Below are 18893 nucleotides of genomic sequence, written 5' to 3'. Positions count from 1 at the left end.
AATCCTGACACAGGTCGTCGTTTATGATAATATTTCTTGAGCGTTTTTAGTATTATATTTCGGTAATACCGACCTGTAACACCTTTGCCCTTCGGCACCGGAATTTGTACGGTTATATCATTACATGAGAAGACTATGCAATAAAGAACCTTCTTTGTACTTATGGTTCTTTTGAGCAATCGCTTAGCGGTTTGTACTCGTACGCGTTTTTGGTCATCTGTCAATATATACGGTATCCATCTGGCAGAAATATTTCGTACTTTTAAAATATGCCTCAAAATGAAATGCACCCGCGATAGCGATATGTCAACAGCTTTGGCAATATCACGAATCGTGTATTTGCCATCACTTTCAATTATTTCCCTGACTTTTGAGATATTTGCCTTGCCTGTTACAGCCACAGGTCGGTCAGATTTTGGTGCATCTTTGACGGACTCTGTGCCAGTTAGAAATTTCTTTCTCCACCTGCGAACTGTCTCATAAGATACCTTATCAGACCCATAAACTTTCCCCAATTCAGTAAGAATCTGCATTACCGAGTGACCGAGTTTTGTGTGAACTTTTATATAAACTCTAATTTCTTCAATATTCTCAACCCGCTTCCCAACCATTTTTACAACATTGGTCAACGACTGGCTTTATTGAAATGACTATAAGTTTAAAACTATGTGGTGCTGAAGGCTCGTGTTTATACCGTTAGAAAGGTATGCAAGAGTATCATCATCCACGAAATTGTGCAAAGCGTCATCGCGCTGTGGTACAATACACATTACATATCGAACATCCCTCGTATTCAACTTTAATGTGACTCTTCAGGATCCAAGGCAGCTACTGTAGGTGTATATCTTTAATTAAACTCTGAAGTGCCATGCATTTCCCATGTACTCTAGCAGTGGTTTTTCTTATCGTACTAACGTTACCTCGGCTTATAGGTCCATCCAAAAGGCATCCGAAAATCGTTTTACTTCATTATATTGGGTCCCCGGTGGATGCACAGTCACTACCTGTCTTTGACATCTTAGGTTTGCAACTAACTTACTAAGGATTGAACTCGAGACCTCTCGGTTGCAAAGTGGCTAGCAGTCTTATCTATTTTAATTCGTAATTGAAAACTATTCAACTGCCTGATCATCAGTATCTGCAGAACCTTTTTATTTCAAAAGTAGGAATTCTTTGAAAACACATGTATCAAAATACTTTGTAAATCACAAATTGTAATACAGCAGGGCATGTATAAGATATGTATTATATTGATTGATTGATAGGTACATATTCATACATATGCCAAGGTCGGCATTTTTTTTAATGCACCATTCCTGATTTGGTGCAACGGTTTTGGTAGGGACTAAAATGAAATGCGACTGTTTCTTATTCTTGATAAAAAGTACAGGAGGTCCCATCCGGCATACTGCACAATTTGTCATATACTTGACATGAGTATTGTATCGCATATAGGAAATTAAAAAATGATGTAATAATGGTTAATATTAGTATTAGTGAGTAACACATTTCCCATAAATTTCTTCTGTCCTTTAAAATGTTTACGGTGTTGTAATACAATATTTGATGTAAAGCCCACGCTTCAATTCTTCTAAATATTTTGTTAGTTCGTATTGGGTATTTTTGGTTTCTTAGCATGAGCCCTAGTGTTTATTATCATCTGCGTCATAATTTTGAGTTCTCGGTGGTGAAAACTTCGTTGACGTGATATTCTTCCGACTCTTTGCTTTTCGTTTTGTTGCAACCATGTAATATATTTCTGCAAACCCTTGTAGAGAACACTCGGTCGTATACGAAGGCCCCTAACGCCCCTCCAATCATCGGTCCTGCCCAGTACACCTGTGGATGAGAAATAAACAACATAATATCATGCACGTATTCAATACCTATAGACATGCCCCAGCTACATTTTTCTATTACATGATTAAGGAGGTACTCTACATCATCAAAATGGCTGACGTCCTTTTAAAACATGGATGAAAATATAAATATCAGCAATATTTGTCTATTCATTTAAAAAAGCATTGCCTAGCTAAGTAGCTCTGTAGGTTTTGCACTTCGACTGCTAGGGAAATAAAGCACGTCGACTGCTGAACTGTAGATCATGGGTTCAAGTCCTGCAGGTGGGTTATTTATTTTTCAGATTGCTTTGTACTAAAACTGCATTTTTGGCTAAATAAAGTGAATTTGAAAATTTTCAATTTCAAAATATTGTTGTATATATCCTCCACTTTTCATCCATAACAAATTTCTCTGATGTAGCATACCTCCTTAAATCTGTATGGAAAAGACTTCCAGTCACACACTTTGCTTTCGTTGTTATTACTGATCATTTGCTATTGTAATTCTTGATGATTTCGTAAATTCTTGTTAATGCAACGAATAAATATAATATGAGGGACAATAATCGGCCACTTCCTTTTCATTATAACCCCCTTCTTTGTAGTTGTGTAATACAGCTTTAGAATGCTGCTTTGTATTTTTGATCAGGTCTGTTCTCAACTAATCTGTCCAATAGGGAATTGGTGTTCAGGTTTATTCTTGATTTGGCAAATGCATAAATTAAAAGTACTGTAGTAAATTGGGAATCGCAAAATTTTTCTAAAATCAACAATTCCAAAACGTACGACTTTTCAACACATTATACCATCACTCCTCACAATAAATTAATGACTGTGAAAATATGAAAGATCTACCTTAAATAGTTTAGGGCACTTTGAATAGGTGAGATTTTTATCAAATGTGGGTCAAACTCCCAGGTCAAGGTCGCAAGATCCCACACCGTTGCATTACATGAAAGGTCTTGCCGTAAAAAAAAAATGTATATACAAAATATGTAAATACTAGCTTAAATAGTTCAAGAGATATTTTTGAAGATTTGTCTTATACATGTATATACATGCGTGCATATCAACATATAAAACTTTGATTCCCTATTGTGGCTAGGAGATTTGGTTCCGCAGGTCGTGAGTTCAACCTCGGGTAAGGGCGGAAGTGGGTATCCAAATACAGTGAAATTGTTTCTGTGCTTTATATCAAATATTTCTTCACTTAGGGCATGGCAGTTATGTTTATCTAAGAGTTGATTGCTATTTCCGTGCTTTATATATATATATATATATATATAGAGAGAGAGAGAGAGAGAGAGAGAGAGAGAGAGAGAGAGAGAGAGAGAGAGAGAGAGAGATGTAAAAAGAATCCAGTATTTGATACAGTAGTAAATATATCTAAAAATGAAATTCAAGAAAAGCAAAAATCGAATAGCATTTCACTGCTAGCGCTTTCGGTTTTAACTGTTTAAATCATTACCACTTTCCATAAATAATCGTCAAATGTTTTATAGTGCACTTTGTTCAAACTTTAACCTGATTGTACTTTAAAGGCATCTAATGGTTATTTAATGAACGCACTAATGATATACTAATTTTATCCGGTCACTGTGTTTCTTTTTCTGTATTATAATGAATAATCACTAAGGACACATTGTGTATTCTAAAGAACCCTAAGAGTGAAGGTGTGAATTAAATTTCAGTATAACGCTGGTAATTCTTCCTCTTCCCAAAATTGAATGGCTAAATTACAGATATTCTCTCTCTCTTCCTCTCTCTCTCTTTCTTCCTCTCTCTCTCTTCCTCTCTCTCTCCCTCTCTCTCTCTCTCTCCCTCTCTCTCTCTCTCTTCCTCTCTCTCTCTCTCTCTCTTCCTCTCTCTCTCTTCCTCTTCCTCTCTCTCTCTCTTACTCTCTCTCTCTTACTCTCTCTCTCTTCCTCTCTCTCTCTCTCTCTCTTCCTCTCTCTCTCTCTCTTCCTCTCTCTCTCTCTTCCTCTCTCTCTCTTCCCCCTCTCTCTCTTTCTGATGAATAACATACCCAGGCTTTATCGTATGCCGCATTGATGATCATTGGACCGAAGTTTCTAGCAGGATTCATACAACCGCCCGAAAGATTCCACTATAGAAGAAAAGTATGTATGTGGGTTTAATTATCAATACTTTATTGCAGAATACACTCATATGGGTCAAACAAACAAATGAACAGATCAAGAACAATGAACACTCTTATATATGCATACATCATAGCTAAATTTTGCGAGTTCTCAATCTTGCCACTTTACCCTAAAATAAAGTAGCCGTGAGTACTTCAAAGTTTCATGTATGTTTTTGGTTGTACATGTATATTAAATATGGAGGCAAAACCCCTTTTTGACACGAAACTCCTCGTAACCATAAATAATGACAGAGATCGAACTATAACCCAGATAAAACACTACACATTTAACAACTTAATTGAAGAATAAATAAGTAAGTAGCAATTCCGTACGATAAATGCGAAATGTGTCCCACTTGTGTCTGACTTCCACTGCTGTAATGGGAGGGAACCCATGGGAAGACCTCGACCCCAAGTAAAGACAAATTATCACGAAGAAATCTGCCTAAGGAGTTCAAAATTTCAACACCTTCGTAACTTCAAATCCAAAAACCTTTTTCTTTATACACTATAAGATAAAACAGTCAATTTATTCACTCTTCAATGTACATCTCTGCTTTTTAAAAGACCCTCTAAATTGAAATTCAGCATGCATGAAGTTAAGACATTACTTTATGTATGACGACCTGTACAGATTACGTAGTTTAAAACGATGTTTTGATTTGTTAGGCGTTTGGCGTGCCCTGTCTTTATTTATGGCTACGATGAGTTTCGTGTCAAAACGCAAAACAGTGCAACTATTGTGCAATTTCTATGACTTGACAATGCAACTATACTGATCTATCAGCAGTATTTTTTTTTCATACATGTATCTATATGCTAGAAGACAAAAAATGTGCATTAAAATCTCGGTGCAAATAAATCTCAAGTTCTAGCATTAAAAAAATGGAATACGCACTATGATTCTTATTTTATGTTCCTCAAACAGTGTGCATGGGAACATATTATTTTTACTGTTTCTAATCCTTATTATCATATTCCTCAAACAAAGGTGGGGGTATATAGTTTTTACTTTGCATGATTAGACGTCAATTAAAAATGACACATTCGGATATAAGTAGATTATTAAAGACCAATACATTTGGAAAACCCAAACTTTTCAATCATTCCTGCTTAGAAAATACAGTTTAAAATAAGTCATATCAAACATAATTTATATCATTTGACCCCTCGTACATTTTGTTGCAATGCGTTATATTTCCCGCGTTTAAATGAATAGGCAGATCAAATGTCTAAAAGTTAAAAAACCTTTTTGACAGCTGGTCGTACACGTCCGGATATTTCTGATTCTATGTGCCTGTTATGGATAAATCTATACATACATAAGCGTAGCTTGGGTTCGAATATTACCGAGGCAGGGGGTCTGGGGGGCGCAGCCCCCCAGAAGCTATCGACATTTTAACATCGTAAAAGGTGTTGTTTTTTTTACCGAGACAGCTGCCTCGGTTGCCTCAATGGAAGCTACGCCACTGTCATAAAGGTATACATTGGCTACGCTCGCTCCAACGGTAACTACATTAGAAATTGAATTATGAAACTTGTATGGATAATAGACTATTGTCCTTCTTATATTAGTCTGACGTTTTTGTCCGTCACTTGTGATGAAATGTACTTCCCGTTGGCAGGATTTCTTATCTATGAAACATTTAATCAATATGAAATTTTTAAAAATAATGAACAGTATTGCGGTTGTTCCCCCCCCCCCCCCCGACCTATGTACAACAATTTGCTTCGGGTCGGCTGCTCCGCACGACTTTCTGTTTTTCTGTGTCCACCCTTTTTTGTGTATAACGTGTTTAGATAGAAACTTGCAATTTTCAGAGATTATAGTTAATAACGAGACGCTGTAGCTAGTGTGATTTACTTTGCAAAACCTTTACCGGAAATGTTGTTCATCCACACTAGAAGTTGTCCTATATAATTTAGTTTTTCAACTGATTCAAATCTAATTTCGTTTTCGTGGGGTTTTTTGTCCACGAACTTTCTCAGAGATGTTTCAGTGGTTTTGGTAGAAACAGGAAGCCCTGAAACAGTAGTAGTGTACCGGTAAACCTGCTCATTACTCTAGTTATTAATATTTCCTCCTTTTTTTTTTTTTGTCGCCAGGATTCCTCATATCCAGGGGTCCGTGTTTGCCCAACTCTCTATTTTGTAATGCTTATAGGAGTTGTTAGATTGATCACTGTTCGTTATCTTCACCTTTCATAGATGGTTTATCGGATTTTCTTAAAAATTTCAGGGATAATCGAGAATGATAATATTTAGGAAGCCCTTTTCCTTAAAATTCACTTCCGGCTGATTTTGTTTAAATATACAAAGAGATTTTGTCCGAACGTTTTCTCAGAAATGGCAGAAGATTTACTCACAAACTCTTTGTGGCTAATAGACTTCGAGTAGTAAGTGTGCATGAGAGGATTAAGCTTACCAGTGAACAAAGAAACGTCTAATTACAACTTTATTCTTTTCAAACAAAGCTTGTGTGTTATAATTACTAGATCTCTTTTGGAGTTTTAAAAAATGTTAGATTTACCGGAAGTTAAAAGATAACTTCCGATTCTTAGATAAAACGTACTACCGCCCCTCACCCCTAAATATTTCGCTAATGCATGAAGTGCTAGCCATGATTCTAACATATATCATTGACACTAAAGTAGAGTAACAATATTTTTTTTAATAAACCACAAAACCGGTTACTACACGAAATGTAGAACTTACCAATACCTGATCGATCATCTTTAGATCGCACTCGATCTTACTATGATTCAACAATTTTTATTCCAGTTCGTGATAGAAGTCACCCTTTTATGCATCATATTGCAAGATAGTTGAAAGTAAGTAGAGACGAGAGTTTTCAGTTTTGAGATTCCCAAGTCATTTTTGCTCCAATGTTGGAATGATCAAATGTTACGATGTTCACCTTAAAGGCATGCGCAGGTGAATATAACATTCTGTTCTCCTGAGATTGTTGGATATCAACAAATCGATCATGTGATACACGGGTTCATATTCTATAACACTTCTAGTATAATGTACAAAAATGAATATAGTTTTATTTTTAATACATGAGATATAAACTAGGATTTAAACTACTAGTGATGTTGAAATACCAAGAGACCATACATAATTGTTATTCTTCTTTCTCTTTGTATCAGTTCTGTATTTGACCACCTACTGATAGAATGAAAACGCTGATGGATTTGATTTCCACCTATATTACATGTACATATAGAATATAAGACAACGAGCTCCGCAAAATGATTACCTCTGTAGCGTACAGGCACCGATCCATCTACTGTACCACCGAAAGTTGTGAAAGAAAAATCGCATGATAGACATCCCGTTGTGCAGTGGAACCCCCCCCCCCCCCCCCCCCCCGCCTGTTATATTCAGTTACGTCTGGGGTAAGTTGACCCGTGCAAATCAAATTGGGTCTTAAATCGAAAATCTAAGAATTTGATGCTCTGAGCAATTTAATATTCTATGATTTCCTAGGAAGCAAAACACTCTGGCTCGTTTGACGCTGGAATTTGTTTTGACGTGAGAGACGATAGTGAATTTTACCAATCAAGTTGAACTTTTAATCCAAAAAAAAAAAAAAAAAGATTCTCAAATTTATTCTATATAAAATTGCAAATAAACTGAACTTAACTTTGCCCTTTGATATCATGTCCTGTAAGGGATGACGGAAATTCTGACTTGTTTTTCAAGAAATTTGATATAAATAAAATGATTGTGCATGAGATCGCCTGTTTGCACAGGAGATTTTGGATTGAGCAGTAGATTAAATTAAAACAATGAAAGCAATGTGATTTTTCTACTGGATATTTGAAATAGATAGTTCGTTATTAAAATTTCCATCGTATTTGGAATTTATATATTTTGTAAGAAGTTTTTGTTTGAAATTTTACATCATACTATCATATGATCGAGAAATTATGTCATTGGGTATTTTTGTATGGCGCGTTTTATCAAATTAAATATTCTGTGAGAACTCAGTTAAACAGCAGGTATTTTGATACGCATGTTGGTATCGTGGGTTGTATTGTGATAAATAGTGTCGAATTTTCAGTGTTTGAATTTGATACTTTTAAAAAGGTAACATTTTTATTACTATTTACACAATGTGACGTTACTATTTTTTCCCTTAGAATTATGAAATTTTCGTTCGCTTTAATTAGTAAATTAGACATTTTTAAAATGATACATGTTTTCCAAAAGATGAAATGAACTGACACATGTATGCATACCTTTCATGAAGCATGCATTATTTACAGTCGTCTGCTTTGTGTAAATAGTCGCGTTGGTATTTGTTAAAAATGTCTTTTTGATGTAGTTTTCGTAAGTTTTCCCCCCCAGTTGATATCTTGATAGTCTGAAATAAAGAATAGGAATGACACGACACGATGTAATCTGGTAACTTGTGTAAAACATTTTATCTTCAGAAGTAGAGAAAAACATTACATTCTTTAAAGTTAAAATCAAACTTAAACACTGGAATTTCAACACTATTTTTTATCATGATACACCCCACAAGAAAGATAGTGGGGGGGGGGGGGGGCGAAATGCTTAAAAATGACTTTTTATATTAAAAAATTCAACCACGGGTGGGGGTGTGGTCGCAATCTCTGTAACCGCCGTATAGATCCGTCACTGTCATTGTATTAGTGTATTATGCTGCCAGTTTATTTATATCACTGAATAAGGTACATGTATGAAACTCAAACGACGTTTAACTTATTATTTTGACCAGATTGTGTCCTTTGTTGAAAGGTCCAAATCAAACACAAGGGCTACACTTAACTTGATTCTGAGGTTAAAGCTACAAATGGTTCATATCCACTAGGTCCACATGTACATGTATATATCACTACAACTCTAGCAATAAAGCTTAAAATGAAATATTTGCATGTTTTAAGATTCTGAAGGGAAAAAATCTGTTAGAATATTAACTTTCTGATCGAAACACATTCGTATGGTCCACGTATTGCAATCCTTTTTTAAAGGACAGCAACTTTTTTTTATATACATAACTCTAATCGTTTTAATTTGGCGATATTCTGCGCAAACGGGCGATCTCCTCCACAATCATTCACATTTCTTTCAAAAAACAAAACAAACAAGCGACAATTTCTGTAACCCTTTACCAGACATCATAGCAAAGGGTGGTATTAAGTATAGTTTATTTGCAATTTTATATAGAATAAAACTGAGACTGTTTTTTCGTTAAAAAGTTCAACTTTTAAAAAATTCAATACTGACTCTCGCGTTAAAACAAATTCCAGCGTTGAACGAGCCATTAAAGTGTATTGCTTACTACGAGATCATCATGGAATATCAAATTGTCCAGAGCATCACATTCTTAAGTCCAATTTAATTTGCGCGGGTCAACTTACCCCCAACGCAACTGAATCTAGGGCATCTACTGCACAACCGAATGTCGATCATGCGATTTTTCTTTCACAACTTTTGGTCGTGTAGTAGATCGATTGGTACCCGTGTAGCTAACTTTAAAGATATCAATTATTGTCGACGAAAAGTGACAAGATTACGCTTCATTCCATTGCCGAAATAACAAAGTGTTAAAGTGAAATACTACTACACCTATATTCAAAACTTGATACACTTGGATCGATATCTGTAATCAGGTCGACCAGAGGATTTTGAGAGAGAGAGAGAGAGAGAGAGAGATAGAGAGAGAGAGAGAGAACAGATATATTTTTCTAAAACTGCATGGCCATATCATAAAATTATGCACGTACTGAAAAGTGGGTAGCTGCTTTTTGATATGAACTTGGTATACCTGTGATCATGATATAGCAAGAATGTGACCCATATTTCATGAACACATATCTCTTTGCCCCTTTTCATACGAATTGTCGCTTGAATAACAGTGTTTAAAGATTACATGTACCTTTCCAACCATTGTGGGCATTATAGTATAATGTCTGAACACTTCATGATGATTTAAACTGGAAACAAGTGTATTTTAATCTTAAGCGCTTTACAAAAGATACATCATTATATCTGTATATTGGTTTTATTGTAAAATTTTGCATAGAATTTTAGGAGTAAATGAATATTTGTTTTTTTCAAAAATCATTGATAGCCAAGAATGTGTATTGTTCATACGGGGACTCTGAGATTTCTTTAATATGGTGTAGTTAAGATAGTCAGGTCTTAAGAGGATTGGATTCCACAGAAATCTGACAAAATAGTAATGTCGAATTCAAGTAATGTCATTCCTGTTATATGATGTATTCTATACTGAGATGTGGGTTTAAATTTGATCATTGTATTAGTTAAAAAACATATATTTCAAAACGAGTACTATTCTATTCAAATATGTTTTATTATTATATCATTGAAAAAATGTGTAGTAATGAATCTTTTGAGAGGAAGGATGATCAGCGTGGAAATATTTATTTCAGAACAATGCTGTACAGCGTTATAACTTATAAGATAATGTAACTACTTTCTCCATTCAATGTCTCATCTGTAAATGTGTATATACATGTACAGGTATGTATAGATGGTATTGTTTTTGAAAACGAAAAAAAAAAAAAAAAAAAAGGAAAATCTTCCACAATAATGTCATTCAACAATCATATCTAAATATTAAATGCAGTAAACCACAGCTTTCAATGGAGTTCATTTTCAAATTTCAACAATTCGAAACAGGTTTAGAACTAATTTATAATCGTGATCGTTTGACTGATGTGAAAACACGAATTCGAAGATGATCCTAGACAAACATTTAAAATAGTTTTTACCGTATCCTCTACAAGATGATAATTAGGAAACAGATATAGGTACACGTAACTGAAGACACAAAACACACAACATTTTTGACACCTAACTCGGTGGTAATTCCAAAATTTGAAGTCTCGTGATATTATTTTCAGCCCTTTGACAATAAAATTGTTCATCCGATAATATAATTGCATATCATGGAATGCGATACTTTTATTTGGTGACGAGAATAAGATTTACTTACTTGAATAGTAGACCCAGCGCAATCAAACTTAAATTTTGTAACAATATGATATACATAGGATATAATTTCCAGAACAGGATGGGTCATACATCGTAGGTACTGAGTACTACCCGGGAGGGATTTATCTACCTTAGTGGACTTACCTACAGATCAATTCATTTTAATGTTCAATAATCAAAATTATTCTGCTTACGTCTTCACAGTTCAGATTTACAATCTGTGATTAGGATTCAATATCGTACGCGGAGATCCCATTAAAACGATACTCGAGCATGATACAGTATATAATGCTTTATAACATACCAAATTAATTTTGTAATTTTTCTTCCCGTTGCTTCTAATGCAGGCAACTCATATCTTTTTTTGGTTTTGTTTAAAAAAAAATTTATTCACAAATTTTATAAGTGAATGGGATCGAGCAAATGGCATAACCTATTTTAGCCCTTTCCCTAAATCAAGGTCACAACGAATCAAACACATGTAGATATATTATGTGAACAAGACAAAATAGAATATCTAATTTGAAAACATGCATATGTGTATGTAAACGATAAAGAAAATTCAATGATATGTATGACGATCCAGTGATGGTTTGAAAGACCCCAAAGCAGCAAACGGCAAGAATTTATCGGTATTTTCAACCCTACTACCATTTCATCAGATTCATTGAATATAACTCCTTCTCCATCTCTGAAGTGTACGAACTAAAACAAAGTATCAAGAAAACGAGCAAAACTAGACTTAAAAAAGAGGAAATGTTACCAACCGTTGCGAAAATATTTATGATGACTGTTATACCGATGATAAACGGAACAGAACCCGCCATATCTGTTCTTCCGGAATCTAAGAAGGAGAAGGTCGCAAAGTCCAACAGGAACGTGATGTAAACTTCACAAACGAACGCCTGTACGTCAGTGACGTTTGGACCGGGCAATATCACACCAAAGCTTCCGTGCTGCATTTCTACAGGCGATACTAAGCTCATGATCCCCATTCCAGCAATAGCACCAAGTACTTGGAAGCACACATAGAACATGAATCGGGACACAGTGATGCCATTTGTCACTAGGAAACCTACACTAATGGCAGGGTTTACATGACCACCACTGACGGTGCTCAAGGTCGTTATTATGACAGCAATGAAGAATCCTGCTTCCATGGCGACATGAACACTGCTTGGTTTTGTTCCCAGGGTTTCGTGGTACAGTCCAGCTCCCACCGCATACATTACCAGGAGCATTACTCCAAGAAATTCAGCAATTGATGCTCTCAAGAGGTCCACTGACCTCAAATCGTCCAATTCCCTTTGCAGAAAACTTTTCTTTTCCTGAACTGCAATGTCTTTTTTCTTTTCGTTTGACATTTTCGTACGGTATGTAGAAAGGTTTCTTCTCAAAAGGTGACGATTTTCTACAGTCTTGTTTTCAAGAACCTTTACTAGCAAACACTCATGATCACGTAGAGTGGGCTCCAGAAGGATTGATCAGAACGTCAAGGTTAACGTACGATATAGGGTTAATCACACAAGATAAGATTTTGACAGAAAATATATTGCCCTGTGTCCGTGAATGGGTATTTATATCCATCTCCAACAGACACACTTAAATGAAACTGTAATCATGATATGAATACATGTATCCATTTTGTCAGCTTAAGATGGTTGGGTGACACATCAAGAACTTACTGTTGGGTGATTATCGTAAGCTCCACTTGATAAGAAGCGGATTCATTGTACGCTTATTTTCTTCGTTATCAGCAGACAGTAGTTTATGTACCTGATGACGAATATATTGTTGCATCAAAATGCAAATGATTTCTTTTACCAAAATAGATTTAGAATATGAATACGAAACTATGATGATACGTTAATTTGATAGTACAGTCATGTATGTAATACGACTAGACCAGGTGTTGGTTCTTTATAGATTTCACTAAATATACTTAAACTTGAGTTAACAATTGCAATTTGAATTTTAAATTTCATTTAGCGATTTAAAGTATTGTCATGCAATGCAAATTTCCTAACAATGTCAAAGTTGAACTTACTAGATTTTAAATATCAGGTTTCTGTGACCTCAGCCAGTTCGTTTCAGATCTCCAAAACTATGGCGGTTTGTTTATAAAATTGTCGACATGGTCCGATATAGATCAAGTCCAAGTTAACTAAATAAACATTTAAATGGCTTTTTTGCACAAATTCCCACTGACAATTCATAAATTAACAAACATTACAAACATAGAGTAAATACAAAGTACCCGAAACGACCTTGTTCGTGTTGGTACGGGGCATTCTATAAAACCTGGCATGGGCCTGGCCTGACCTCAAAATTGAAAGTGGGTATAGCCTCAAATTGGGCCTCTAAAATGTTTGGCCTCAGTGCAGAAGCACTTGTTCCTAGTTGTACATCCGCATATTCCTAGCCAACCCATCCCCAGGATCTAATGTTATTGCTTTGTTAGACATTTTGTAATTAAAATGTGACAAAATGTTTTGGTTGTCAAGGTTATTTTACCTGACATGTACACACAGTTTTGGTGAAAAATCTTGTAGTAATAAAATATTTCCATCTTAATTTCATCTAAAATGTCTCCAATTACTTCCACACCATGTTGATACCATGCTCAACATAAATGCGTTTATTACCAGCACAAATTTGTATCTCGCCACACTTGGACATACATGAATTTTTGCATGGAAAATTTATCATCCATTGCTCGCACCATTGGTTGGTTGTATTGATTGATTGATTGATCTTTTCCGCCACTCTGAACAATTTTTCAGTTACAGTATCTGGTGGCGCCCAGTTCTTATTGGTGGAAGAGGGAATCCAGATAAAATGTACCTGGGAAGAGACCACCGACCTTCTGAAAGTAAACTGGGATACTTTCTCACTCGCGCTGAGCGTGATTCGAACCCGCGGCGACCAGAGGTGAGAGGCCGTGTGATTTTGAGCGCGATGCTCTAACCATTCGGCCACGGAGCTCTCTCCTATATTCCATTCGAGAATGTTTTACTCATATGGAGACGTCTTCAGTGACGGTGAAATTTAGGCCTATGCTCGGCACTTACGGACTTTTAGCTAGGAGAGATCTTTATCGTGACACACCGGCGTCTCATTCGAAGGATCACCACATTCAGTCGATTCTTACAAGTAAGTGGTACTGATCATGAGGACCTATTCTAACCCGGATCCACTGCCCCCCCCCCCCCATTGGTAACCATAATGAAAACAAAACACGCCAAAGTCATTGCTATGATTTATAACAGTATATTCATATTCATCGCCAAAAGCTAGTAACATTTTTAACCACCCCATTGCCATGGACTGCGAAAAAATATATACCCATGGTTTGAGACGTTTTGTTAATCTAGGTTCTGAATTTTAGGCATTTGAAGCGAATGGGTAGTTTTTGTTTATCTGGATCAGAGTTAGACCCCTTTCTTTATTGATGGTATCACAGAGTTCGGGCCCAAAATTGGCTCAGCCCCTTTGGTTAACCCCAACACTCTTAATCTAGAAACATTTAAAGACACCGAAACCTTTTTCACATCAACCATTTTTATGCCACCCTTCACCCTTTAAGTATTCTTGAGTGACAATTTGTCTCTTGACCTTGTCAATCTTTGAATTCCATATATATATATATATATATATATATATATATATATGTATATATATATATATATATATAAAAGCACAAAAACCCAACAACACCCTACTTTCTTAAAGTGTCGGATCTGAGAAGATACAAGGCCAGTAAAGAAATTTATAAAAGCACTGAAAAGGCCACGACACTGTACACTGTACACTCAGTACAATAGTGTATCACTCTTCTCACCAATGTAGTTTATCGATACTTGTCGTTTTTGTGTGTTATTTGTTTATGTAATTTATGTCTCTTGATAAAGACGCGGGTTGCGTCGAAAATTTGAGTTTTAAATAACCAACAGTGTCGTGGCCTTTTCAGTGCTTTTATATATATATATATATATATATATATATATATATATATATATATATATCTGACGTGTTTCATACCGATTGTTAAGCCGTTCTTGGCACACTGATTTTGACTGCGGATAACTCCGTTTACCTGATCAGGATATAGGGCTCACGGCGGGTGTGACCAGTCAACAGGGGATGTTTACTCCTCCTAGTCACCTGATCCCACCTCTGGTGTGTCCAGGGGTCCGTCTTTGCCCAATTATCTATTTTGTATTGCTTATAGGAGTTATGAGATTGATCACTGTTCGTTATCTTCACCTTGCATATATATATATGGATTTGGTAGTACAATAAACAGTTGATTTAGCTAAGGTAAAAGAAGTGCTTTGGCAACTGTGGCTCAACCAATGGGAGTGATCATTCTTTTATTCCACTGGCGTATCAAAGCTTTGATTTTTGGTATATGAATACTATATTTTAAATCAGCTATTTTTTCATATCCACAAAGAATTCTATTCCCAGTAAGTTTAAAGTAGTATATTACCACTCCAGTTTCCATCTTGTATGGTCATATACTTGTTTTGAAATTTTTTTAAAGCCCATCCAAAAAGTTTTGTTTTTGAGCAGTCTATTTTTAATCCAAAGAAAGTTGAGTAATAGTCTATAGTCTCAAGTGCAGCGAAAAGAGATTTTTGGTAAACCATCGTGTACGAAAGTTCAGTCAACAGCATATTGGGAATATTTGTATTCCTTACCATTCATTATCATACCTTTGACATAATTATGTATTCTGTTTGGCAATACTAGCTAAACTTTCTGCACGGAGGATAAATAGGATCACCTTGTCTACAACCTCTTTCTATATCAAATTGTTCTGATAGGAAACCACTTTGTAATTCAGATGCTTTAATATTTGTATTTAAATTTTTTATCGAAGTAATTATATAATCCCAAAACAAAAACAATGAAAAAGTTTATAGATATATGAATAAAATTCAAAAATGAAAGGTTAAGATGATGAACAGTGATCAATCTCACAACTCCTATTACCAATACAAAATGGATAATGGAGCAAACCCGAGCCTCTGGCTATACCACAAGTGGGATCAAGTGTATAGGAGGATTAAGCATCCCCTGCCGATTGGTCACACCCGCCGTGAGTCCTATATCTTGATCAGGTAAACGGAGGTATCCGTAGTCAAAATCAGTTGCCAAGAAAGGCCTAACAATCGTTATGAAACATCAGTTCTAGGGACCCGATCCCACCTCTGGTATATCCAGAGATCCGTGTTTGCCCAACTCTCTATTTTGTATTGCTTATAGGAGTTATGCGATTGATCACTGTTCGTTATCTTCACTTGTCATCAGACAGCATTTGACCAAATGATTTCTATTAGCAAACTAAATCGTTATAACGACCATAGAATTTGCGAAATGCTGACTTTAGATGAGACTGTTGAAACCCCTGCATCATCAACGTGTTTGTCTGTAGACTGTCGCGATTTAGAAACTGATCATACGCAGAACAAGCTCGTGATAAGGAATCAAAAACATTTTTAAAATTTCTGAGTTCAAGCAATCATGGACCATTGCTTGATTCGGTGAAAGACGTGAAGTGATACCCTAATCTAGTATTTTCTCCTATGAACCGACCATTTATAAAACCATGTTGAGGTGATATCTAGGATAGAATTTATTCTATAACTGAGACACCCCGATATAAGTTTATAAATCACATGATTGGATGCCAGTTTTTCAGATATCGTCTACGTTTATCACCTTTCGACAATTAGTCTTTGCGAGGTAGAGAGCTCCTTTTTTCTTGAAAATATGATTGACAGCCGGTACAATGTGCTTTTTACGGTCCTTACAAAACCCTGACTTAATGGTGATTTGCTATTTTCCAGAACTGTATATATTTCACTATCAGATATCGTGTCATTCAGAGAATTTGTAATTGTCTTGTCTAACATTGGAATGTCCGAGGTTTTTATATCTTCCAAATCTATATCCAAGAGATCTGAATATTTAAATGTGTAAAGAGTTTCATAAAAGACTCTTCACATGATGGAGAATGTCTGAATCATTATATATAACCTGATCATTTTGTGTTTCTAACTTTTCGATAGTTTTGCTTTTAAAAACAAATTACAAGATTTTAAAGAACAAAAATATTTGCTAGAATTCCCCTTCTTCTATCCATTTAGCTTAATAATGTGACCTTGTGATTATTCCTTCCATACATTTTCAAGTTCAATCTTTCTTTCCTCTAAACGTTTTGAATTAATGATACAGTGTGACTCTATGAGTTCACTTTTTTCCAGTAAGGTGTTTTCAAGTTGGTCTCTTTCCTTTTTCTTAAAAGAAGGCTGTGAAAATGTAATATTTTATACATTGTTTGCTTGACCCTATCTGTCGGTAGACTGTTATTAGAGTTCTAGAGTTCACGGCCTCTTGTAATTGTATAAAATCTTTACCCTATCACTGATACGGAATGGTCTGACCTATATCCAGACTTAATATTAAATTTTCTACCATATTTGAGATGCTTTCTTATATCAATATATAATGTAAACAAGCTTGTTTTAAGTGATTTTTCCTCTTCATGTATACTTTCTTTGGTCGGAGTACAAATCCCTGTAGTAATCAAGAAGTGGTAAACCACTCATCAACTCGAGAACATTTTCTCTAGCATTAGGTTTATCAACATTGTGATAATTTTGTGTATCTAATATTGGATGTAAAGCAAGATCAAAGTCATCACATGATAAATCCCCATAAATGCCCAATCCTATTCAGTTTTGAATAAAATATTGTTTAAATTTAAATCACATGATAAAAATAATCATTATCTAAGCTCAAAAATGTATCTTTAACCTTTTCATAAAACTAGGGTAAATTCAATAAATCAACAAATAATTTCATAAGGCGAATTGATATTGAAGATGCGTGGCCAAATGAGCGGCAAATAAAATTCAAAATGTGTGAACACTATCTGTAGATATCTTCTACAATAGCTTTGATTGTGAAGACCTGGACATGTCAATTGTAAATGATCTTTTCTTTGGAGACAACATTGACATCAGCGTCTTATTACTATTTTTTCAAAATGTATATCAGAAAGCCAATCACAAATCCGTCTCATAATCATTCAAACAACTAGGAGGTTTACGATTTCTTCTAGAGTGGTGGGTTACTGGTAGTTCACTTGTAGGACCAGAGCCCTCGGGAATTTCAAATGTTGTGAACAGTTCATCGTTTTCCCCTGACACAATTTGCGCTTTTTGCTCATTCTGTCAACATAGATAACTTGATCCGATCCTCTCGGACCACAATTAACATGATATGTCAAGTCAGATATTCTTTTGACAACTTTGAATGGACCCCGCCAATTACTTGTAAACTTGGGTGATGTGCCTGGCTTGGGGGGGGAGTAAATATAAACATTTTCACCCACTTCAAAATGATGCCATTTCATTTTCCGATGATGGCAATATATTTTACCTGACCATCGCCTGATTCATTCTTGTCCGTACAAATTCAGGAGCATTTTCTAGGCGTTCTTGTAAATACCAGGACCATTTTTTGTTGGACACCTCTTTAGCCTTATACATCAAATCTAATGGTGTTGACACCTCTCGCCCAAACATCATCACATTCAGTGTCATTCCTGGGGTTTCGTGCACCGAACTTCGATATGCCATCATTATAAAAGGAAGATGGACATCCCAGTCAGTATGGTGTTCATTAACAAAGCCACTAAGCATTGTTGTTAACGTTCTGTTGAACCGCTCTACAATTCCGTCTGACTGAAGGTGGTACAGAGTGGTGTTGTCCAACACTCTGCACATTTCTTTGAAAAGTTTGCTTTCGTACTGTGGACCCTGGTCAGAATGTATCACAGCTGGTACTCCAAACCTTGAAACAACGTCTTCTACAATCTTTGTCGCAACTGTTTCTGCTTCCAT

At 35.6% G+C, this 18893-nt stretch overlaps 2 protein-coding genes across 3 annotated transcripts; both read right to left on the bottom strand.

Annotated features, from left to right (window-relative positions):
* Positions 1-1130: 1130 nt before the first annotated feature.
* Positions 1131-12732, bottom strand: LOC125659931 (aquaporin AQPAn.G-like). Of its 2 annotated transcripts, XM_048891741.2 has the most exons (3): positions 11745-12732; positions 3868-3948; positions 1131-1839 (listed from the first exon to the last, which is right to left on the bottom strand). In XM_048891741.2, exons 1-3 carry the CDS (start codon positions 12339-12341, stop codon positions 1666-1668), a joined length of 852 nt encoding a protein of 283 aa, XP_048747698.2. In that variant the 5' UTR covers positions 12342-12732; the 3' UTR covers positions 1131-1665. The 2 variants fall into 2 exon arrangements, with proteins under 2 accessions (XP_048747698.2, XP_056005370.1); XM_056149395.1 differs by lacking the exon at positions 3868-3948 and having other exon boundaries at positions 11745-12656.
* A 5321-nt stretch (positions 12733-18053) lies between these two features.
* Positions 18054-18893, bottom strand: LOC130050548 (uncharacterized). Its single transcript, XM_056150761.1, has 2 exons — positions 18435-18893; positions 18054-18218 (listed from the first exon to the last, which is right to left on the bottom strand). Exons 1-2 carry the CDS (start codon positions 18891-18893, stop codon positions 18054-18056), a joined length of 624 nt encoding a protein of 207 aa, XP_056006736.1.

The sequence above is a fragment of the Ostrea edulis genome, chromosome 9 (assembly GCF_947568905.1).
Source record: "Ostrea edulis chromosome 9, xbOstEdul1.1, whole genome shotgun sequence".
In the NCBI taxonomy this organism is placed as follows: domain Eukaryota; kingdom Metazoa; phylum Mollusca; class Bivalvia; order Ostreida; family Ostreidae; genus Ostrea; species Ostrea edulis.
The sequence above is the reverse complement of the archived record's forward strand: the minus strand, read 5'-3'. Positions and strand labels throughout refer to the sequence as shown.